The sequence below is a fragment of the Xyrauchen texanus genome, chromosome 40 (genome assembly GCF_025860055.1).
Source record: "Xyrauchen texanus isolate HMW12.3.18 chromosome 40, RBS_HiC_50CHRs, whole genome shotgun sequence".
Lineage (NCBI taxonomy): Eukaryota > Metazoa > Chordata > Actinopteri > Cypriniformes > Catostomidae > Xyrauchen > Xyrauchen texanus.
In genome coordinates this window covers 1696600-1715685 of record NC_068315.1, presented here as the reverse complement: position 1 = coordinate 1715685, position 19086 = coordinate 1696600, and the positions used below count along the sequence as shown (strand labels likewise).

The window sequence follows — 19086 nt, the reverse complement described above, 5'->3', positions numbered from 1 at the left end:
GAAAGTATTCAGACCCCTTCATTTCAGTGTTCAGAACTTCTTAAACTACTTCAAAGTGTTCTCATCAAAAAATCCTCCACACGCAGCAATGACAGCTTTGCACATCCTTGTTAATCTAGCGGTTAGTTTGTCCAGATACTCGGGTGACCCTTCACCCCACACTTCCTGTAGCACATGACCCTTCACCTCACACTTCCTGTAGCACTTGACCTTTCACCCCACACTTCCTGTAGCAATTAACCCTTCACCTCACACTTCCTGTAGCACTTGACCCTTCACCCCACACTTCCTGTAGCACTTGACCCTTCACCCCACACTTCCTGTAGCACTTGACCCTTCACCCCACACTTCCTGTAGCACTTGACCCTTCACCTCACACTTCCTGTAGCACATGACCCTTCACCTCACACTTCCTGTAGCACTTGACCTTTCACCCCACACTTCCTGTAGCAATTGACCCTTCACCCCACACTTCCTGTAGCACTTGACCTTTCACCCCACACTTCCTGTAGCAATTGACCCTTCACCTCACACTTCCTGTAGCACTTGACCTTTCACCCCACACTTCCTGTAGCACTTGACCTTTCACCCCACACTTCCTGTAGCACTTGCCATAGATGTGACTGTCTTGTCGGGCACTTCTCACACACCTTACAGTCTAGCTGATCCCACAAAAGCTCAATGGGGTTAAGATCCGTAACACTCTTTTCCAATGATCTGTTGTCCAATGTCTGTGTTTCTTTGTCCACTCGAACCTTTTCTTTCTGTGTTTCTGTTTCAAAAGTGGCTTTTTCTTTGCAATTCTTCCCATAAGTCCTCCTGAGTCTCTCTTTACTGTTGTACATGAAACTGGTGTTGAGCGGGTAGAATTCAATGAAGCTGTCAGCGGAGGACATGTGAGGTGTCTATTTCTCAAAATAGAGACTCTGATGTACTTATCCTCTGTTTTTTTTGGCCATTTTTGATCTAATATTGACCTTAAGACATGCCGGTCTATTGCACACTGTGGCAACTCAAAAAAAATATCTTTCAACTGTGTTTGATATAATAGCAAGTGATTTTAAATGTACCAAATTATCAATTTAGCATGAAAACACAAGGATAAGATGTTGGAGTGATGCTGCTGTCTAGATTTGATCAAAAATGACTTTTTTCAAATAGTGATGTCCTGAAAGTCACTTTGGGGAATTAAAATACCAATTTCCTTCCGAAACAGCAAACTCTGTACATTATTTCAAACTTTTGTCCGCCAGTGTAAACAGCAGCAGAAGTCATCATCTGTTTATAGCATGATTACATTTTGTCCTCTGAACTTGCACTTTGGTTACAACACTTGTTGTTTTTAAGTGGTTTATAAATAAACTTTATTAGGAAACCGATGGAGTGCGTACTCCAGGTAGGGAAGGAGGTATTGCCCCAAGTGAAGGAGTTCAAGTACCTCGGGGTCTTGTTCACGAGTGAGGGGACAATGGAGCGGGAGGTTGGCAGGAGAATCGGGGCAGCGGGGCGGTATTGCACTCAGCTCTATCGCACCGTTGTCACTGAAAAGAGAGCTGAGCCGGAAGGCAAAGCTCTCGATCTACCGGTCAATTTTTGTTCCTACCCTCACCTATGGTCATGAAGGCTGGGTCATGACCGAAAGAACTAGGTCACGAGTACAAGCGGCCGAAATGGGCTTCCTCAGAAGGGTGGCGGGCTTCTCCCTTAGAGATAGGGTGAGGAGCTCAGTCATCCGTGAGGAGTTCGGAGTAGAGCCGCTGCTCCTTTGGCCGAAAGGAGTCAGTTGAGGTGGTTTGGGCATCTGGTAAGGATGCCCCTGGCCAGCCTCCCCTAGGGAGGTGTTTCAGGCACGCCCAGCTGGGAGGAGGCCTCGGGAAGACCCAGGATTAGGTGGAGAGATTACATCTCCACACTGGCCTGGGAACGCCTCGGGGTCCCCCAGTCAGAGCTGGTTAATGTGGCTCGGGATAGGGAAGTTTGGGGCCCCCTGCTGGAGCAGCTGCCCCCGCGACCCGACTTGGATAAGCGGTTGAAGATGGATGGATGGATGGATAAATAAACTTGAATTTGAACTTTTGCCTGTTTCTCTCTATTTCCACAGTGTACCCAGAATCCCATGGGCTTTTGCAATGGCGGAGGCATGTGGCGTGATCTTGTGCTCTATTTGGCTGCTAGTGCTGCTGCTTCATAAGCACTGGTAACACACACAAACACACACTAATGCAATGAATAATCTGAATTAAAAATACAGTTTGTACATAAACAATAAAAAAATGCTGCTTTACATCCTTTTAAAACGTTTAACCTGAGGGATGGTTTAAACTCATTTTCTGTCGCAATCATCATTATCTTGTTGCCCTTGTATTGAACCCAGAGCATTCCTTAAAACCAGGCCAAGTGTGCTGAGGGTCAGGTGACCCGTTGAAGCTCAGAGATGACTTTTCGCAATGAAAGAGAAACTGGCAACATCGCTCAATAAAAATGAAAAAACAGTCCATTCAAGACACTTTATCCCTGATGCACTTTCACACGTGTGTGTGTGTGTGTGTGTGTGTGTGTGTGTGTGTGTGTGTGTGTGTGTGTGTGTGTTTCAGGTCGATTCTGTTGAGGCGGTTGTGTAGTCTCATTGGGACAGTTTTCATGCTGCGGTGCATCACTATGTTTGTGACGTCTCTCTCTGTACCGGGTCAACACCTGCAGTGCACTGGGAAGGTACGGACACACACACACACACTCTCTGTAACATCACACACACACACTCTCTGTAACATCACAAACACACACACTCTGTAACATCACACACACTCTCTGTAACATCACAAACACACACTCTCTGTAACATCACACACACTCTCTGTAACATCACACACACACACTCTCTGTAACATCACACACACACACTCTCTGTAACATCACAAACACACACACTCTGTAACATCACACACACTCTCTGTAACATCACAAACACACACTCTCTGTAACATCACACACACTCTCTGTAACATCACAAACACACACTCTCTGTAACATCACACACACTCTCTGTAACATCACACACACACACTCTGTAACATCACACACACACACACACACACTCTGTAACATCACACACACACACACTCTGTAACATCACACACACACATAGACACACACACTCTTTAACAACACACACACAAACACACTCTGTAACATCACAAACACACACACTCTTTAACATCACACACACTCTCTGTAACATCACAAACACACACACACACTCTGTAACATCACACACACTCTCTGTAACATCACAAACACACACACACACTCTGTAACATCACACACACTCTCTGTAACATCACAAACACACACACACACTCTGTAACATCACACACACACATTCTCTGTAACATCACACACACACATAGACACACACACTCTTTAACAACACACACACACACACACATCTCTCTGTAACATCACACACACACATAGACACACACACTCTGTAACATCACACACACTCTCTGTAAAATCACAACACACACACACACACACTCTGTAACATCACACACACACATTCTCTGTAACATCACACACACACACTCTCTGTAACATCACACACACTCTGTAACATCACACACACACACACACACACACTCTCTGTAACAACACACACACACACTCTGTAACATCTCACACACACACTCTCTGTAACAACACACACACACACTCTGTAACATCTCACACACACACTCTCTGTAACAACACACACACACACTCTGTAACATCTCACACACACACTCTCTGTAACAACACACACACACACTCTGTAACATCTCACACACACACTCTCTGTAACAACACACACACACATAAACACACACAGTCTGTAACATCACACACTACATCAGTAAACACATTGTATATACAGAAAGTAGTTCAGTGTTTTTCATGGTACACTAAAGGATATTCTACAGCAAGTCCGTAATGGTAATGTTCTTTGTGTGCGTGTGTGTGCGTGTGTGTGCGTGCATGTGTGTGTGTGTGTGTGTTTTAGATATACGGTGACATGTGGGCGAAGCTTCAGCGCGCCGTGGCCATATGGAGCGGGTTTGGAATGACCCTCTCTGGAGTCCATACATGTGGAGATTACATGTTCAGTGGACATACTGTCGTTATCACTATGCTCAACTTCTTTGTCACAGAATGTAAGTACAAACACACACACACACACACACACACACACACACACATGCCATAGACTTCATTTGTTTTTATTTAAAGCTCTTTATAATGACTACAGACAGTGAAGGATTGGGCATCTGGTGCAACAGGCATTTTACCGGTGGGCCGGTCAGTTGCCCCATTCTTATTTATTTATGACTGCTATTTACTGCTGTGCATGGAGTGAATCCAGCCAGGTCTCCTTAGCAACAAAATTGGCCCGGTTGCTAGGGAGGGTAGAGTCACATGGGGTAACCTCCTCGTGGTCATGATTATTTTCAGACCTGTAGCTCCTTTGATTTGTTCCGAAACAGGGGCTATAATTGTTACAATGTTGCATTTTGTCATTGGATCGGTTCGCGTGCACAATGCAGCTTTTCAAAACGGTCCAAAACTTTGTCAATGTGAGCAAACTGTCCCCTCATTGGTCAGAATGTGTCATGTGCACTGTTCCGGGATTTAGCGCATCCATTGATATACCTGTTAAAATGTGTCAACTGTTACAAATTTTCAAATGTTGTTTTTGTCACACCTATGCTAAAAGAGTTTGCATTGCAAATAAACATTATCCGACACACGGATGACATGAGTTGTGAATGATGTCTAATGGCACGTTACGGTTCGACTCGCTTTACTTTTCTGAGCTTGCTTTTCCACTGCAGTTTAGTGCCGCCTCAACGTGGGTGGGATTATAGGCAGATCGTCATAGATGTGCCGTGACATCATCTTAAACGTGACACAAAACAATAAACAATATCATGACCGCTAGCTGTTAGCTGCTAGCTCATTGTGCTGCATATAGCAGTTGTTGATAGTAATTTTACACAATTGCAACAGTTAAATTGACCTGATTGTTTTAGAAGTTTCCAGTAGCTGCTCAACTAAATAAAGTGAAGCTTTCAAGCCGAATATAGAGTTAACGTAACAAAACGTCCCATCCTCCATCGTGGACTCCAACAACACTCTCCGTCCCATTGCTCGCCGGTCTAGATAGCGTCCGTTTGGTCGAACCACTTCCACATTTCCTTGATGGTTCTGTAGTCACGCATAAGTATTATTTAACTTTTCCCTACACTGTTGGGAGGTCCGGTGGTAGCCGTGTGCAGCCAACAGCTGAGACACTTCCTGAGAGACTTTATCGGTTTGCGTCGTTTAATTTGTCGCTAACGAGAGGAACGTCTGCACCTCGTTTATTGACCATGGTGTGGTTTTGCGCACAGCCATTTCTTTTTACAATTCAAAAGTCGCGTGAACAATTGATACTAACATATAGCTATGATAGCTAACTTTAAAACTAGCGGGTTGATGTCCCGTGTGACGCTGGTAGTGGCGATTCTCTCTGACCAATCAGTGATCTGCAGGGTTTTGACGTCACATTTAGCATCGGCTCGGCTCGCTTGGAACCTCGACCGAGGTGGTACTAAAAAAGTACCAGGTACTATCCACAGTGGGAAACCCCCAAAAAGCGAGCCAAGCCTAGTCGAGCTCTGGAAAAGCCCCATAATATAATCGCCAAATTTTATATCTACATTTTGACCTACAGATATCTTCTCCGCCCTTGATGAAGAACCCTTCACGTTGTTTTCTGTGTGATATTCGTTTTTAAGTCTTCCGTCTCTCTCTCTCGTCTCTTTCAGACACGCCGCGCAGCTGGAATTTCATCCACACACTCTCGTGGGTTCTCAACCTGTTCGGGATCTTCTTCATCCTGGCCGCTCACGAGCATTACTCCATCGACGTCTTCATCGCGTTCTACATCACCACCAGACTCTTCCTGTATTACCACACGCTGGCCAACACACGGGCGTACCAGCAGAGCCGCCGTGCGCGAATCTGGTTCCCCATGTTCTCCTTCTTTGAGAGTAATGTTAATGGACCTGTTCCGAACGAGTACTGCTGGCCGTTCACACGACCCAACTTACTCAAAAGGCTTATTGGCTAACACACACACACACACACACACACACACACACACTTGCGTAAATTCTTGCGTTGCCATGATGGACGTCAAAGCCTGCATCGAACACGCACATTTATAATCGCTTTCTCTGGTCGGTGTCAGTCTTCTAAAGGGATTGGGATCAAATTTGCCCATTATTGTGGATTTTTTGCATATTTTTCCACTGTGGAAACAGACGCGACCTTTCATTCGGGTTTTAAGACTTTACTTTCTAGCCAGAATCTGAAGCGGTCTTGGCAGGGAAACTTTTAGGCATCTTAAAACCCTTCGCATGGCACAGTTGGCAGTATACATTTTTCCTTGTTTCATAAGAGTAGATACTTGACATGATGAAGCCCTCATTTCTTCCAAAGACATTTCAACCTTGAAACATTTATGCATTTGGCAGACACTTTTATCCAAAGTGACCTTACAGTGCATTTAATACAGGGACAATCCCCCTGGAGCAACCTGGAGTTAAGTGTCTTGCTCAAGGACACAATGGTGGTGACTGTGGGGGTCAAACCAGCAACCTTCTGATTACCAGTTTACCAGTTATGTGCTTTAGCGCACTACGCCACCACCACCACCACTCGACTGAAACATCTTAACATTTTGAACTTCTCATTTGTTTATATAGTACGATAGATTTGGTTTTGTCAGTATTAGTATCTGAAAATTAATTTTCTGCTAAATTTCATCCTAAAAAAAAAAAAAAAGGTGTCCTTGTTTCTGTCTTATTTTAAATGAGTATATTTGAAAAGTAAGTCTTGCCAAAACGTTGAAATGCTTGAATGAAAATGATCTTCTTTAACAGCGATTGGCCCGTATGTCTTTGTTTATTTACAAATGTCATTTTTTGTTGTCGTTAAACATTTATGATTTATTTTGAGATTTACTGTTGATGGTTAAGGTGGCCATAGTAACTTTGTGAAAGTTTACAAAAAAATGTAAATGACTTAAATTTGATGATGTTTTTATCTTAAATGATTTATACTGTATATGGTGTAAAGGGATGTTTATATCAGAAACGGGGCGAGTTTTAATGAGGTTTTCTGTGTTGCGTTATTAGGATTTTAATAAAAAATAAATTAAGTGTTAATGCATTGAATCGAGTAATCTTTATAGAAAAATAATGATATAAAAATAGAGTAAAATAAAAAAAATTACAATTTTACTCATTTTAATTTTGTACCATTTAATTTGATGGAATTTTGATATGAAACTGAAATGCGTAAATCTTAAAAATAGGCTCATTTTTTTTTTTATTAATATTATTATTTAGTTTTTTAGTGTTGAGCACAGAGAGTTGAGCGTTGGATTTCATGTGTGTTTTTAATGGAGAATTCAATTACTATTTGACATTTCCATCTTTTAAAGTGTATAATATTACATTTAAAGTGTTTTAAAATTTAGGCAAATGAAGGATATTATTATAAAAGCTGGCTTGGGGGATTAGGAATATAGTTAGCCTCTTTATTTAGTCTTCTGTCTCGCCAAATAATTGTGATATTTATACTTAATTTTTAAAAGGTTCAATCAATGCATATGTAGCATACTCCAACATCTGTAGTGTTACAAGTAACATTAATATGACAGATACATGCTCATCGTTGGTCATGTTGACATTGTGCAGTGCTTGAAAATGCCATTCAGCCTCTCATGGACTTTCTTTTGTGTTTTATTAGACACAGATGGGATTTAGGATGATGTAGACATGTTTGAGTATGCTCAGTGTAGAACACCACGTGTCTGCCATTATCAATAACATTTATAAGTTAAAGTGCCGTTTCTGTACTTGCCAAACTGCATTTTTTGCTTGTAATAGTAAATAAACAATTAAAATTGTGCTTACTAAAGCAGAACTTCAGATTCACCGTGGGTTGGTCTGTTTCTGCACAGGTGTCTCGGTTTATTGTTTACATATTTTCCAACAAATGTATTGTTACGCTGTAAAATCATAATTAAAATGTGATCTCGTTTAAATCATGTTAATAACACTTGGATATTAGTATTATATATTTGTTGTCACTGTCACTCATCTGGGGGGGTCTGGGTATCTCAGCGAGTATTGACGCTGACTATCACACCTGGAGTCGCGAGTTTGAATCCAGGGCGTGCTGAGTGACTCCAGTCAGGTCTCCTAGGCAACCAATTGGCCCGGTTGCTAGGGAGGGTAGAGTCACATGGGGTAACCTCCTCGTGGTCGCTATAATGTGGTTCTTGCTCTCGGTGGGGCTCATGGTGAGTTATGCATGGGTGCTGCAGAGAATAGCGCGAAGCCTCCACATGTGCTATGTCTCCGTGGTAACCAGGGCTGGACTGGTAATCTGTCATACCGGGCATTTTCCCGGTGAGTCGGCCCACGAAACAGGCCAAATAGGGCGCGATAAGCAGAACGAACCACAAAATGGCGCCACGATATGCCGAAAAGGACAGCGAACCGGACCAGTTGCTATGTAAAATCCTAGGCCGATTTCTCTTCCCAGTCCAGCCCTGGTGGTAACATGCTTAATTTAGAGAGAAAAAAGCACACGCACAAAACAAACTGTGTTCCAGTGACTCACATAGAATGGAAGTCAATGGGGCAAATCCATAAACGTTAAAATACAAACTGTTTCAAAAGTATAGACACAAGACGTAAACAACATGTGTGTCAATCACTTACTAACCACATCTGTGCAGTGATATAGGCAATTTTACAACTTCATGCCATGACGACATAAATAATCCATAAAAACGGTGGTAAAATTACAAATTAAACTTCTTTGTAGTTCAAATAATACCGTTTTTATTTTTTTGTGGTGATCAATATTATGCAACAAATGCTGTTGAATGAGCTTAACTTGTATTGAACCTAGAATATTCCTTTAATAAAATGTTTAAATAATCATAATATAATAAATATTATATACAAAAACATGCCGTTTCTTGCTTTGAACCATAGATATCTATGTATTGAACAGTATCATTGTGGAATTTATAATGTTGCTAGAGCAACTTCTTGGTGGTTAACATGGTAATAACCAGAAATTATTTTAATTACAGAGATAACAACAGATATTCTTTTAATTATTGATCGTACTGAGAGTGATGGTCAACTAAGGACTCACGACAGTAAGTCACCGTTTGCGGATGCCATACAAATGAAAGGGGATAGCCGTAAACTGACACCTATCTGCCGCAAAATCATCCGCGTCTTCTTTTATAAAACAGCAATTCTATCGTAGTAAACTCTACACATAATTCATTCTAAAAGTTTTTTTTAGTGTTAAACATGTTTAAGATTAATGGTAAAGGCTGTAAGTTACTATTTATAAAGAACGGCCTCTAGTCTCCTCGCCAGTGTACCGCCACAGGATCAACAGTTAGAAGGGCTCTGGCAATAACTGCGTTGAAGGCACTCCCAAACACTGCCTGCCAGTTTCAAGCGAACACTAAATTAATCCAAACACCCAGTATTTATTTAACACAGAATTTTACAAATGAAAATACATGAATACATTCATACCACTACGACAGTGTTTACCACTGCTACCACCATATTTCTGGAGTGTGTTATTTAAGTCAGGCATAATATCGGCCAACCCGCAAGGGTTCTGCCGCTGCTGCTGTGTTAACATTAGCGTTGTGATCGTACTACACAAGTGACCCGCTGCCTGGTTCTGCTGCAGTGACCCGAACTGTCCCACATCATCAGGTCAGTGCTGTTCCTACTGATCGAACCGTTCAGATCTGCTTTGTATGCATTTAGTGTAGTGAAGCTGTGGTTTTAATATGATTCGGGTCAGTTCGAACCGAGCCGGGCGGGAGTGATCAAGGCCAAAGTCCCGGTCCGGTATGTTCCGGCCCGAGGATGAGAGAGTTACCTTTACAGCTGTTAACTGTTAACAATTTTGACTGCTTCTAACGGGACACAACTTTGAATATGGTTCGAGACGTGTTTCCTCTGTCATTTTAAGCTTAACTCAGAATTAAAAATGAATAGTTTATCCAGAAATGGAAAATCTCCAACCATTTACTCACCTTCATGTTGTTCTAAACCCGTATGACTTCCGTTTTTCTGTAGAAGCGTCATTGACTCAGTGTTGTTGGATGTAATGAATTACTAAGTAATTCATTTCTGTAATTAAATTACATTTTCATTGAGGGGGGGGGAAAGAGTAAAGTAAGGGATTACTCGTAAAAAAAATTATGTAATTTAATTACAGTTACTTCTGATGTAATTGCGTTAAATACTGTATAGACTATAGAACAATTCTGTATAAAACAATACTATATTTAATATCTAAATTTAACATTTAATGTTAAAATATATGTTTTCTAATTTAACGCCGCCCCTTTAAATGCTTTGGCCAGTTCATGAATAATTTATGTGATTTTATATGATTTATTTGAAAGAATTAAAAGAACGGTTTCATGTTCTCGTTGTGCATGACACCGCGGAGTCTCACAGCATGTGGAGGCTCGTGTTACTCTCCACGATCCACACACAACTCACCACACGCCCCATTGAGAGAACCACTAATCACCACCACGAGAGGTTACCCCATGTGACTCTACCCTCCCTAGCAACCGGGCCAAATTGGTTGCTTAGGAGACCTGGCTGGAGTCACTCAGCACACCCTGGAACCGAACTCGCAACTCCAGCGGTGATAGTCAGCGTATTTGTGATCTTTAAGAATTTCATTATTTGAGTAGTTTCTGCCTCTACTTCCTTTACCGTTTGCCCTGTTAACGAGATTGACCAGTGGTTGTCTTGCAATAGACACGTTCAGGACCATGCCTCCTGGACCGACACGGGACTCCGTTACTGGCTCACCCGACGCGGCTAGCTGTGACCCTTTGAACGAGCCCAGCCTCTGCTCTCTGACCCTCCGGGTCTCCGAGATACAGGCCTCGGATTACACCATCGCCAGAGGATCACCGGAACAGAGAGGCCCCGGGACACCCAATTTGGGGCTCTGATGCGTCTCAAGGAGCCCCGACTCGCTAGCCCCTCTGGGGCCCAAGATAGCCTTTTGCACTCTTACGCCTCTAGCTCCTGAACCCCGGGACCCACCCTGGCTCGCCTCACTAGCCCACCCGGATCTGGAGATAGGGGCCCGGAAGAACCGCGACTTTCGCCTGCCCTATCTCCCGAACCAACCGACCACGGACTCGTGGCCGGTCTCGTTAGAAAGGTCTGTCCTCTCTAGCCCCAAGGGCAGCCGAGATACGGCCTGATAAATAAACCCCGGCGAGAACGCCCTCCGGTGGACGCGGAACTCGAATGGCTGTATCTCGGGAACGCGCCGGCCTAAAAATACCAGGCCGGTCTCATGCACATTTAGTACTTGGGGGGGGGGGGGGTTTGTTCAAATCACTATGAGCTCTAAACAAAAATGTAACATAGTCTAAATTCAACTCATCTTGAGCCTGTGGTTATTCTTTGAAGCTCTGATGATTTCTATATTTTTTATTATATTTTCAGATATAATGGCTGTTCCTCCAGCATACGCAGACCTTGGAAAGGCTGCGAAGGATGTTTTCAATAAAGGCTACGGTAACGCAGTTTTTTAGCTAGTTTTGGTGTTTCTTACACGAGACATTTGATTTATTTTCACATTTGTCTTTATTTTGAACTGTTTTATCTTTACGAAAGGTTTTGGAATGGTGAAACTCGATGTCAAAACTAAGTCTGCTAATGGAGTGGTAAGTAAAAGCTTTCGTTTACATTTTAAGACAAAATGTTCGCCAGGGTGATTGTCATGAACACTTGTGCACTGGTTGGTCATTTTTGACCGAAATCAATTTTATTTCTTTAATAGAAATGGTATACACCATCTGAGTGGCTCGAGGCTTGGTTACTTGAATTTATTTGCCATCTGAACACACAAAAACTAATTTGGACTGGATTCGATGAGATTAGGCCACGTGACAACAAAAGCAACACTTGTGTTAGTCACAGTCAAATGTCCCGGCTATAGCAAACGAATGGGTGGATGGGGGATGGGGGGTTGTCAAATAAAATCAATAATTCCGCCACTATGCAGAACACAGAAATTAAGCGGTGAGACTATAACACATCCCCGATGCACAACACACACACTAATGCATCTAGTTACAACCAGAAATGAATTAGTGGGTCTCTGCTGCCACCTACTGGTAATACTTGTCATTACATTATTTATTTTTTGCACCAGATGGCAACAATCTGCCCCCAATATATGACAAATTTTCTTATTTTCTTCATGTTTCAACCTACATAAATACAGGTTTTTACTGTAGTGAAATCTACATATTTAGTAGTGATAATTGAGAAATGTAAAGGTGATATAGCATCGAAATAGCATTAAATCCCCCCCAAAAACGCACAACTTGAGTGTTTTTATTTTATGAAGTTAGCGTTTTTTGTTTTGAATTTTTTTATAAAAACGGTAATAAAATTACACGTTTATTGTTTTCAGTCAAATTTGATGAAATTAAGTTTTCAATTGAAAAAAAATATATATATAATAATTGTACAACAGCATAAAAAAAGACCGTTATTATTGAATAAACTGATTTAATTATTATAAAATCAATAATTCTGCCACTATGCAGAACACAGAAATTCAGCGGTGAGACTATAACACATCCCCGATGCACAACACACACACTAATGCATCTAGTTACAACCAGAAATGAATTAGTGGGTCTCTGCTGCCACCTACTGGTAATACTTGTCATTACATGATTTTTCAAGTCATGTAATTTATCTTTTATTTTGCACCAGATGGCAAAATGTGTTTATTTTATGAAGTTACTGTTTTTATATATATATATATATATATATAAACGGTAATAAAAATACACGTTTATTGTTTTCAGTGAAATTTGTTTCAATAAAAAAACTTTTTTGCATCAATTATAGAATAAACTGTTTTAATGATTATAAAATGAATTATTATTAAATGTATATTAATAATAATGAATTATAATAATATTATTATGAAGTATTGAATTTATTTGTATATAAGCAAGACATTTTGTTGAGATTTGTCGCTCTTTTCCTGAACAGGAATTCAAAACGTGCGGCTCGTCGAACATGGACACAAACAAGGTCGGTGGGAACCTGGAGACCAAGTACAAGTGGGCCGAATACGGACTGACGTTCACTGAGAAGTGGAACACCGACAACACGCTCGGCACGGAGATCACCGTGGAAGACCAGGTATAGACGCACACGCATCACAAAAATACAGAAAGCACGCAAAATCATCATTACTCATCGTCATGTTGTTCCAAACCCGTATGACTCTCCTTCTGTGGAACAGTCTGCCTAACATGTCACTTTCTGCATTTGTGTTTGACAGATCACTAAAGGACTGAAGCTGACCTTTGACACGACCTTCTCACCGAACACTGGGTATGATGGCGATTAAAGGCCACATCATGAGCCTCGTGAGCAGTAGATGAGGTGATTTTAACTGTAGCTTCTGTTATTTGAATAGCAAGAAGAGTGGCAAAGTGAAGACGGCCTATAAGCGTGACTATGTAAACGTGGGCTGTGATGTGGATTTTGACTTTGCCGGTCCTGCGATTCACGGAGCCGCTGTGGTGGGATACGAGGGCTGGCTCGCCGGCTACCAGATGACCTTTGACTCCGCCAAGTCCAAAATGACTGGCAGCAACTTTGCAATCGGATACAAGACCGGTGATTTCCAACTGCACACCAATGTGTGAGTACAGCGCTGTCTTTGAAAAGCTGGTTTTCAGAAAGTGAACTCATCATTGGAGAAATTGTTCTGATAGTTTATATTCTTGAGAAAAGTCTAGAACATTCTGAGAGTCATTCAGACGACTTTATTCATCTACAGAACAAGGTACGGATAATTTAAGTTTGTGTAAAGAAAAGGCATATATATAGGTCTAAAAAAAAAAAATTTCAATTGCTAATTTATTTTGTTAATTTAATGCTTTTTTTTGTTTGGTAATTCATTTTTTAATTTAATGCTTTTTTCGTTTTGTAATTTTTTTACATTTTATTTTTATTTAATGCTTTTTTAATTTGGTAATTATTTTTTTTTTATTTAATGCTTTTCTTTTTCGTTTTGTGATTCATTTTTTAATTTAATGCTTTTTTCGTTTCGTAATTAATTTTTTTTAATTTAATGCTTTTTTTCGTTTTGTGATTTTATTTTTTTAATTTAATGCTTTTTTCGTTTGGTAATTAATTGTTTTTAATTTAATGCTTTTTTTCATTTTGTGATTTTATTTTTTTTATTTAATGCTTTTTTCGTTTCGTAATTAATTTTTTTTATTTAATGCTTTTTTTTCGTTTCGTAATTATTTTTTTTAATTTAATGCTTTTTTCGTTTTGTGATTTTATTTTTTTTATTTAATGCTTTTTTCGTTTTGTGATTCATTTTTTAATTTAATGCTTTTTTCGTTTCGTAATTAATTTTTTTTATTTAATGCTTTTTTTTCGTTTCGTAATTATTTTTTTTAATTTAATGCTTTTTTTCGTTTTGTGATTTTATTTTTTTTATTTAATGCTTTTTTCGTTTTGTGATTCATTTTTTAATTTAATGCTTTTTCGTTTCGTAATTAATTGTTTTTAATTTAATGCTTTTTTTCGTTTTGTGATTTTATTTTTTTAATTTAATGCTTTTTTCGTTTGGTAAATAATTTTTTTTTATTTAATGCTTTTTTTCGTTTCGTAATTAATTATTTTTATTTAATGCTTTTTTCGTTTGGTAATTATTTTTTTTTAATTTAATGCTTTTTCGTTTCGTAATTAATTATTTTTATTTAATGCTTTTTTCGTTTGGTAATTATTTTTTTTTAATTTAATGCTTTTTTTTTCGTTTCGTAATTAATTTTTTTTAATTTAATGCTTTTTTCGTTTGGTAATTTATTTTATTTAATACAGGGGATTTTGTCGGCATTTTTTCAAAAGTTAAACTAAACAATAATTTAATAGAATTGGGCTGTAAGTGTTCCACAAAAAAAAAAGCTGATGATCGACAACTTTGATGCGCTAAACGTTTTCCGCACGTTTTTTGGATGGAAACGTAGTTAATGATAAATATTGTGATTTTGAGTAATTGAATTGAACTGGACAAAAGAAATTTGGGTCAGGTCCTCCATGTGGGATTTTAGAATGCTAGAAATTATGATTTGAAAAGACGAATGTCTTCATTTCATTTTTGTGTTGTAGAAATGATGGCACAGAGTTTGGCGGCTCCATTTATCAGAAGGTGAACGATACCCTGGAGACGGCGGTGAATCTGGCCTGGACCACCGGCAGTAACAGCACACGCTTCGGCATCGCTGCCAAATACATGCTGGACTCCAGCGCGTCTATCAGTGTGAGTTTTACTGTGGCACATCTCAAACATTAATCTGGACTCTTTTGCTTGTGGACCTGCATAATTATATCCTATTGACACATTAATTTCCATGACTTCTCTGTCTTGGGCGTTGCAAGGAGAGGACTAAACTCCGAAAGTTTTCAGTAGGACTGGGTAAAAATATTGTTTTTCTGATGCATGAAAGCAAAATGGCCATTACTCATTATATTTCAATACTGAAAAACAACTATATTTCCACATTAAGTAATATAATAAGCAATAGTAGTATGATACCGTTAATTAATAAACAAAAAAAGTATTAAATTAAAATAATTAATTACCAAACGAAAAAAAGCATAAAATTAAAAAATGTATTACCAAACGAAAAAAGCGTTAAATAAAAAAAAATAATTATGAAACGAAAAAAAGCATTAAATTAAAAACTATTATTACCAAACGAAAAAAGCATTAAATTAAAAACTATTATTACCAAACGAAAAAAGCATTAAATTAAAAAAATTATTTCCAAACGGAAAAAAGCATTAAATTAAAAAAATTAATTACGAAATGAAAAAAAGCATTAAATTAAAAAAATTATTTCCAAACGGAAAAAAGCATTAAATTAAAACAATTATTTCCAAACGGAAAAAAGCATTAAATTAAAAAAATTAATTACGAAATGAAAAAAAGCATTAAATTAAAAAAATTAATTACCAAACGAAAAAAAGCATTAAATTAAAAAAATTAATTACGAAATGAAAAAAGCATTAAATTAAAAAAAATTACAAAACGAAAAAAGCATTAAATTAATTACCAAATGAAAAAAGCATTAAATTAAAAAAAAAAAAAATTCCAAACGAAAAAAAGCATTAAATTAAAAAAAGAAATTACCAAATGAAAAAAAGTGGAGGCTTCGCGCTATTCTCCGCGGCATCCACGCGCAACTCACCACGTGCCCCACCGAGAGCGAGAACCACATTGTCGCGACCACGAGGAGGTTACCCCATGTGACTCTACCCTCCCTAGCAACCGGGCCTATTTGGTTGCTAAGGAGACCTGGCTGGAGTCACTCAGCACGCCCTGGATTCAAACTCATGACTCCATGTGTGATAGTCAGCATCAATACTTGCTGAGATACCCATGACCCGTTTTCGATGACTTCTACAAGCCGGGAAAACGCATTTTAAAATCCCCAATTTTTCCCATGACCGTGGGAACGCTGTATATGTCACACGCAAACTGTTTTGTAAGCTTACAAAGAACGTGTTGTACATGCAGTATTGTAAAGACACTTTTCTGTCACTAAACAGCATTTTTATTTGCCTCTCAGGCTAAAGTGAATAATGCCAGCCTGGTTGGAATTGGCTACACTCAGACTTTAAGACCAGGTACGTTTGTACGTGTTTTATGAGCAATATATAGACATTTTGGGGTGAAGCATGATCCATGATCCACTTGTTAATATATGTGTGTGTGTGTGTGTGTGTGTGTGTGTGTGTGTGTGTGTGTGTGTGTGTGTTCAGGAGTGAAGCTGACTCTATCCGCCCTGGTGGATGGAAAGTGCATCAACGCTGGAGGCCATAAACTGGGTCTGGGACTCGAGCTGGAGGCGTAACACCCATCGCAACCCATCCCATTCGCCAGCAGACGTCTACCATTGTGTATTTCTGGCTCATCTGGATAGTTAAGAGTGCGATATCCAGACATGCATCTGTTTGCTGATAGATCACAGTCACTCCTTCAGTTTAAACTGAATGCCGAAGCCAAACCTAAACATTGTGTGTCGTCTTATATATTTGACACTATCCTGAAATACTTCTCTCCCCAAACCAACGCTTCCCATCTGTAATGGCTTTCTTAACATTATCATCCTCCGTTCATACTGAGAGGAGATCGGCATGTTTTGAGAACATCAAAAGGGAAAATTCTGTCATCATATACTCACCCTCATGTCGTTCCAAATAAGACTCTTTATGCATCTGCTATCCGTAAAACGACAGTTCATAGTGACCACGATTGTTAAGAACGAATTATGAATTGTGCACCAACTATTTAAAGACATACAGTAGCTATGTGTGGGGAACAGACACAAATTTGAGTCTTTATTCAATGAAAACCTGCCCCCCCAAAAACTGGTACCGACAGACCATTAATTAACCATGGTGTTATTATAGTAAATCTATAGTTACTGCATTAAAACCATGATTAATGTACATAAGGGATGAACAAAGGTATTGTGAAGCAATGCAAAACCATTGTGAGGGAATGCAAAAATGCACAAATATCCTCCCGGTGCTCCAACGGGCGCCGTATAAATCATAGATGTCCCGCGGTTCTTGTGATATTCGTTCTCATGAAACCGAACACGACGCGACCGCTCAAGTATCTGTAATCCTCGGAAAAAAGGTGCGTAAAGAGACTTAAAATATTCTCCTTTTGCGATCCAAAGAAAAAGAATGCGTACGGGTTTGGAACGGCATGAGAGTGAATACATAATGACATCGTTTATTTTGGAATGTTGAAATGTTTCTTTAATATTATTATTGCTTCGAATGCACAATCAAATCTTCTCCTGCTTTAGAGATGACCAAAATCTGCACATGAACGTGTTTTATTCCTGCTGCATTTGTGTGTTGACGTTGGTGGTGTTCAGCTTCATTGTGATGTCATAGCGGGTTCTCTCGGTGTGGGATGTTTGGAGAGCCTAAACTGTGTCTTGTCTGTTCACAAGAAAACACGAAACACTCGCGACCCGCGCAAGCACTCTTGTGTATGTCAACCTTTGCAATAAAGTCTTTAAACTGGATATGCTGCATTCAAATGACCCTTCACTAAGCTCCACTCCCTTGGTTACTGTTGCTAGCTCAGACAAATTTGGAGAATTCCACAAACAGCGCGATTTATCAGTCAAATTTGCTCGTGAAATTGTAAAACCGAATGGATTTTAATCATCCAAAGGCGTAAATGAAATATGAATATAAATACTATGGAGACTGAAAAAAGAAAAGCTTTATTTCATAGCGATCATTGCAACATTATTGCGATTCTGTGTTTTTCAGATTTGCATCTAGATAGGCCTGTCGCGACTATTAAATGATCGTCTGATCGCGGTTATTTGAGATATGGGTGGGCCAGGGGCTAATTTGGGAAATTATGGATGACTTCAAATACATATTTATAAAATAAATAAAAAAAATGACTTATTTGGGAATCCTTCGACAATTAATCGTCATAATCGCAATTATTTCTTTGACTATTAATCGTCATAATCACAATTATTTCTTTGACTATTAATCGTTATAATCACAATTATTTCTTTGACTATTAATCGTCATAATCACAATTATTTCTTTGACTATTAATCGTCATAATCACAATTATGTCTTTGACTATTAATCGTCATAATCACAATTATGTCTTTGACTATTAATCGTCATAATCGAAAGTATTCATTCGACAATTAAGCGTCATAATCGAAAGTATTCATTCGACAATTAAGCGTCATAATCGAAAGTATTCATTCGACAATTAAGCGTCATAATCGAAAGTATTCATTCGACAATTAAGCGTCATAATCACAATTATTTCTTTGACTATTAATCGTTATAATCACAATTATGTCTT

At 39.1% G+C, this 19086-nt stretch overlaps 2 protein-coding genes and 1 long non-coding RNA gene across 4 annotated transcripts in view; 2 read left to right on the top strand and 1 right to left on the bottom strand.

The window, feature by feature from the left end:
- LOC127633722 (sphingomyelin synthase-related protein 1-like) overlaps positions 1–8276 on the top strand; it is a 27869-nt gene extending 19593 nt beyond the window's left edge. For both annotated transcript variants that reach the window (XM_052113002.1, XM_052113001.1), the window contains exons 4-7: positions 2102–2197; positions 2595–2712; positions 4040–4190; positions 5844–8276. In XM_052113002.1, the coding sequence (XP_051968962.1) occupies positions 2102–2197; positions 2595–2712; positions 4040–4190; positions 5844–6148 (670 nt within the window). In that variant the 3' untranslated portion in view covers positions 6149–8276. The remainder of the gene's footprint in view (positions 1–2101; positions 2198–2594; positions 2713–4039; positions 4191–5843) is intronic.
- Positions 155–1351, bottom strand: LOC127633741 (uncharacterized). Its single transcript, XR_007969250.1, has 3 exons — positions 521–1351; positions 242–427; positions 155–210 (listed from the first exon to the last, which is right to left on the bottom strand). It is a non-coding gene; the product is annotated as an uncharacterized LOC127633741 (long non-coding RNA).
- A 1464-nt stretch (positions 8277–9740) lies between the features above and the next one.
- LOC127633732 (voltage-dependent anion-selective channel protein 2-like) lies at positions 9741–18288 on the top strand. Its single transcript, XM_052113012.1, has 9 exons — positions 9741–9845; positions 11619–11690; positions 11790–11839; positions 13188–13340; positions 13483–13535; positions 13621–13848; positions 15330–15480; positions 16793–16850; positions 16986–18288. Exons 2-9 carry the CDS (start codon positions 11624–11626, stop codon positions 17075–17077), a joined length of 852 nt encoding a protein of 283 aa, XP_051968972.1. The 5' UTR covers positions 9741–9845; positions 11619–11623; the 3' UTR covers positions 17078–18288.
- The last annotated feature ends 798 nt before the right edge of the window (positions 18289–19086 follow it).

What these genes read in the sequence shown, in the direction of transcription:
- LOC127633732 (XM_052113012.1), top strand. Translation starts at nt 11,624, where the DNA reads ATGGCTGTTCCTCCAGCATACGCAGACCTTGGAAAGGCTGCGAAGGAT. An exon ending in CTAAGTCTGCTAATGGAGTG is followed by an intron (nt 11,840 to 13,187) that starts GTAAGTAAAAGC and finishes TTTCCTGAACAG; the next exon opens with GAATTCAAAACGTGCGGCTC. An exon ending in AGATCACCGTGGAAGACCAG is followed by an intron (nt 13,341 to 13,482) that starts GTATAGACGCAC and finishes TGTGTTTGACAG; the next exon opens with ATCACTAAAGGACTGAAGCT.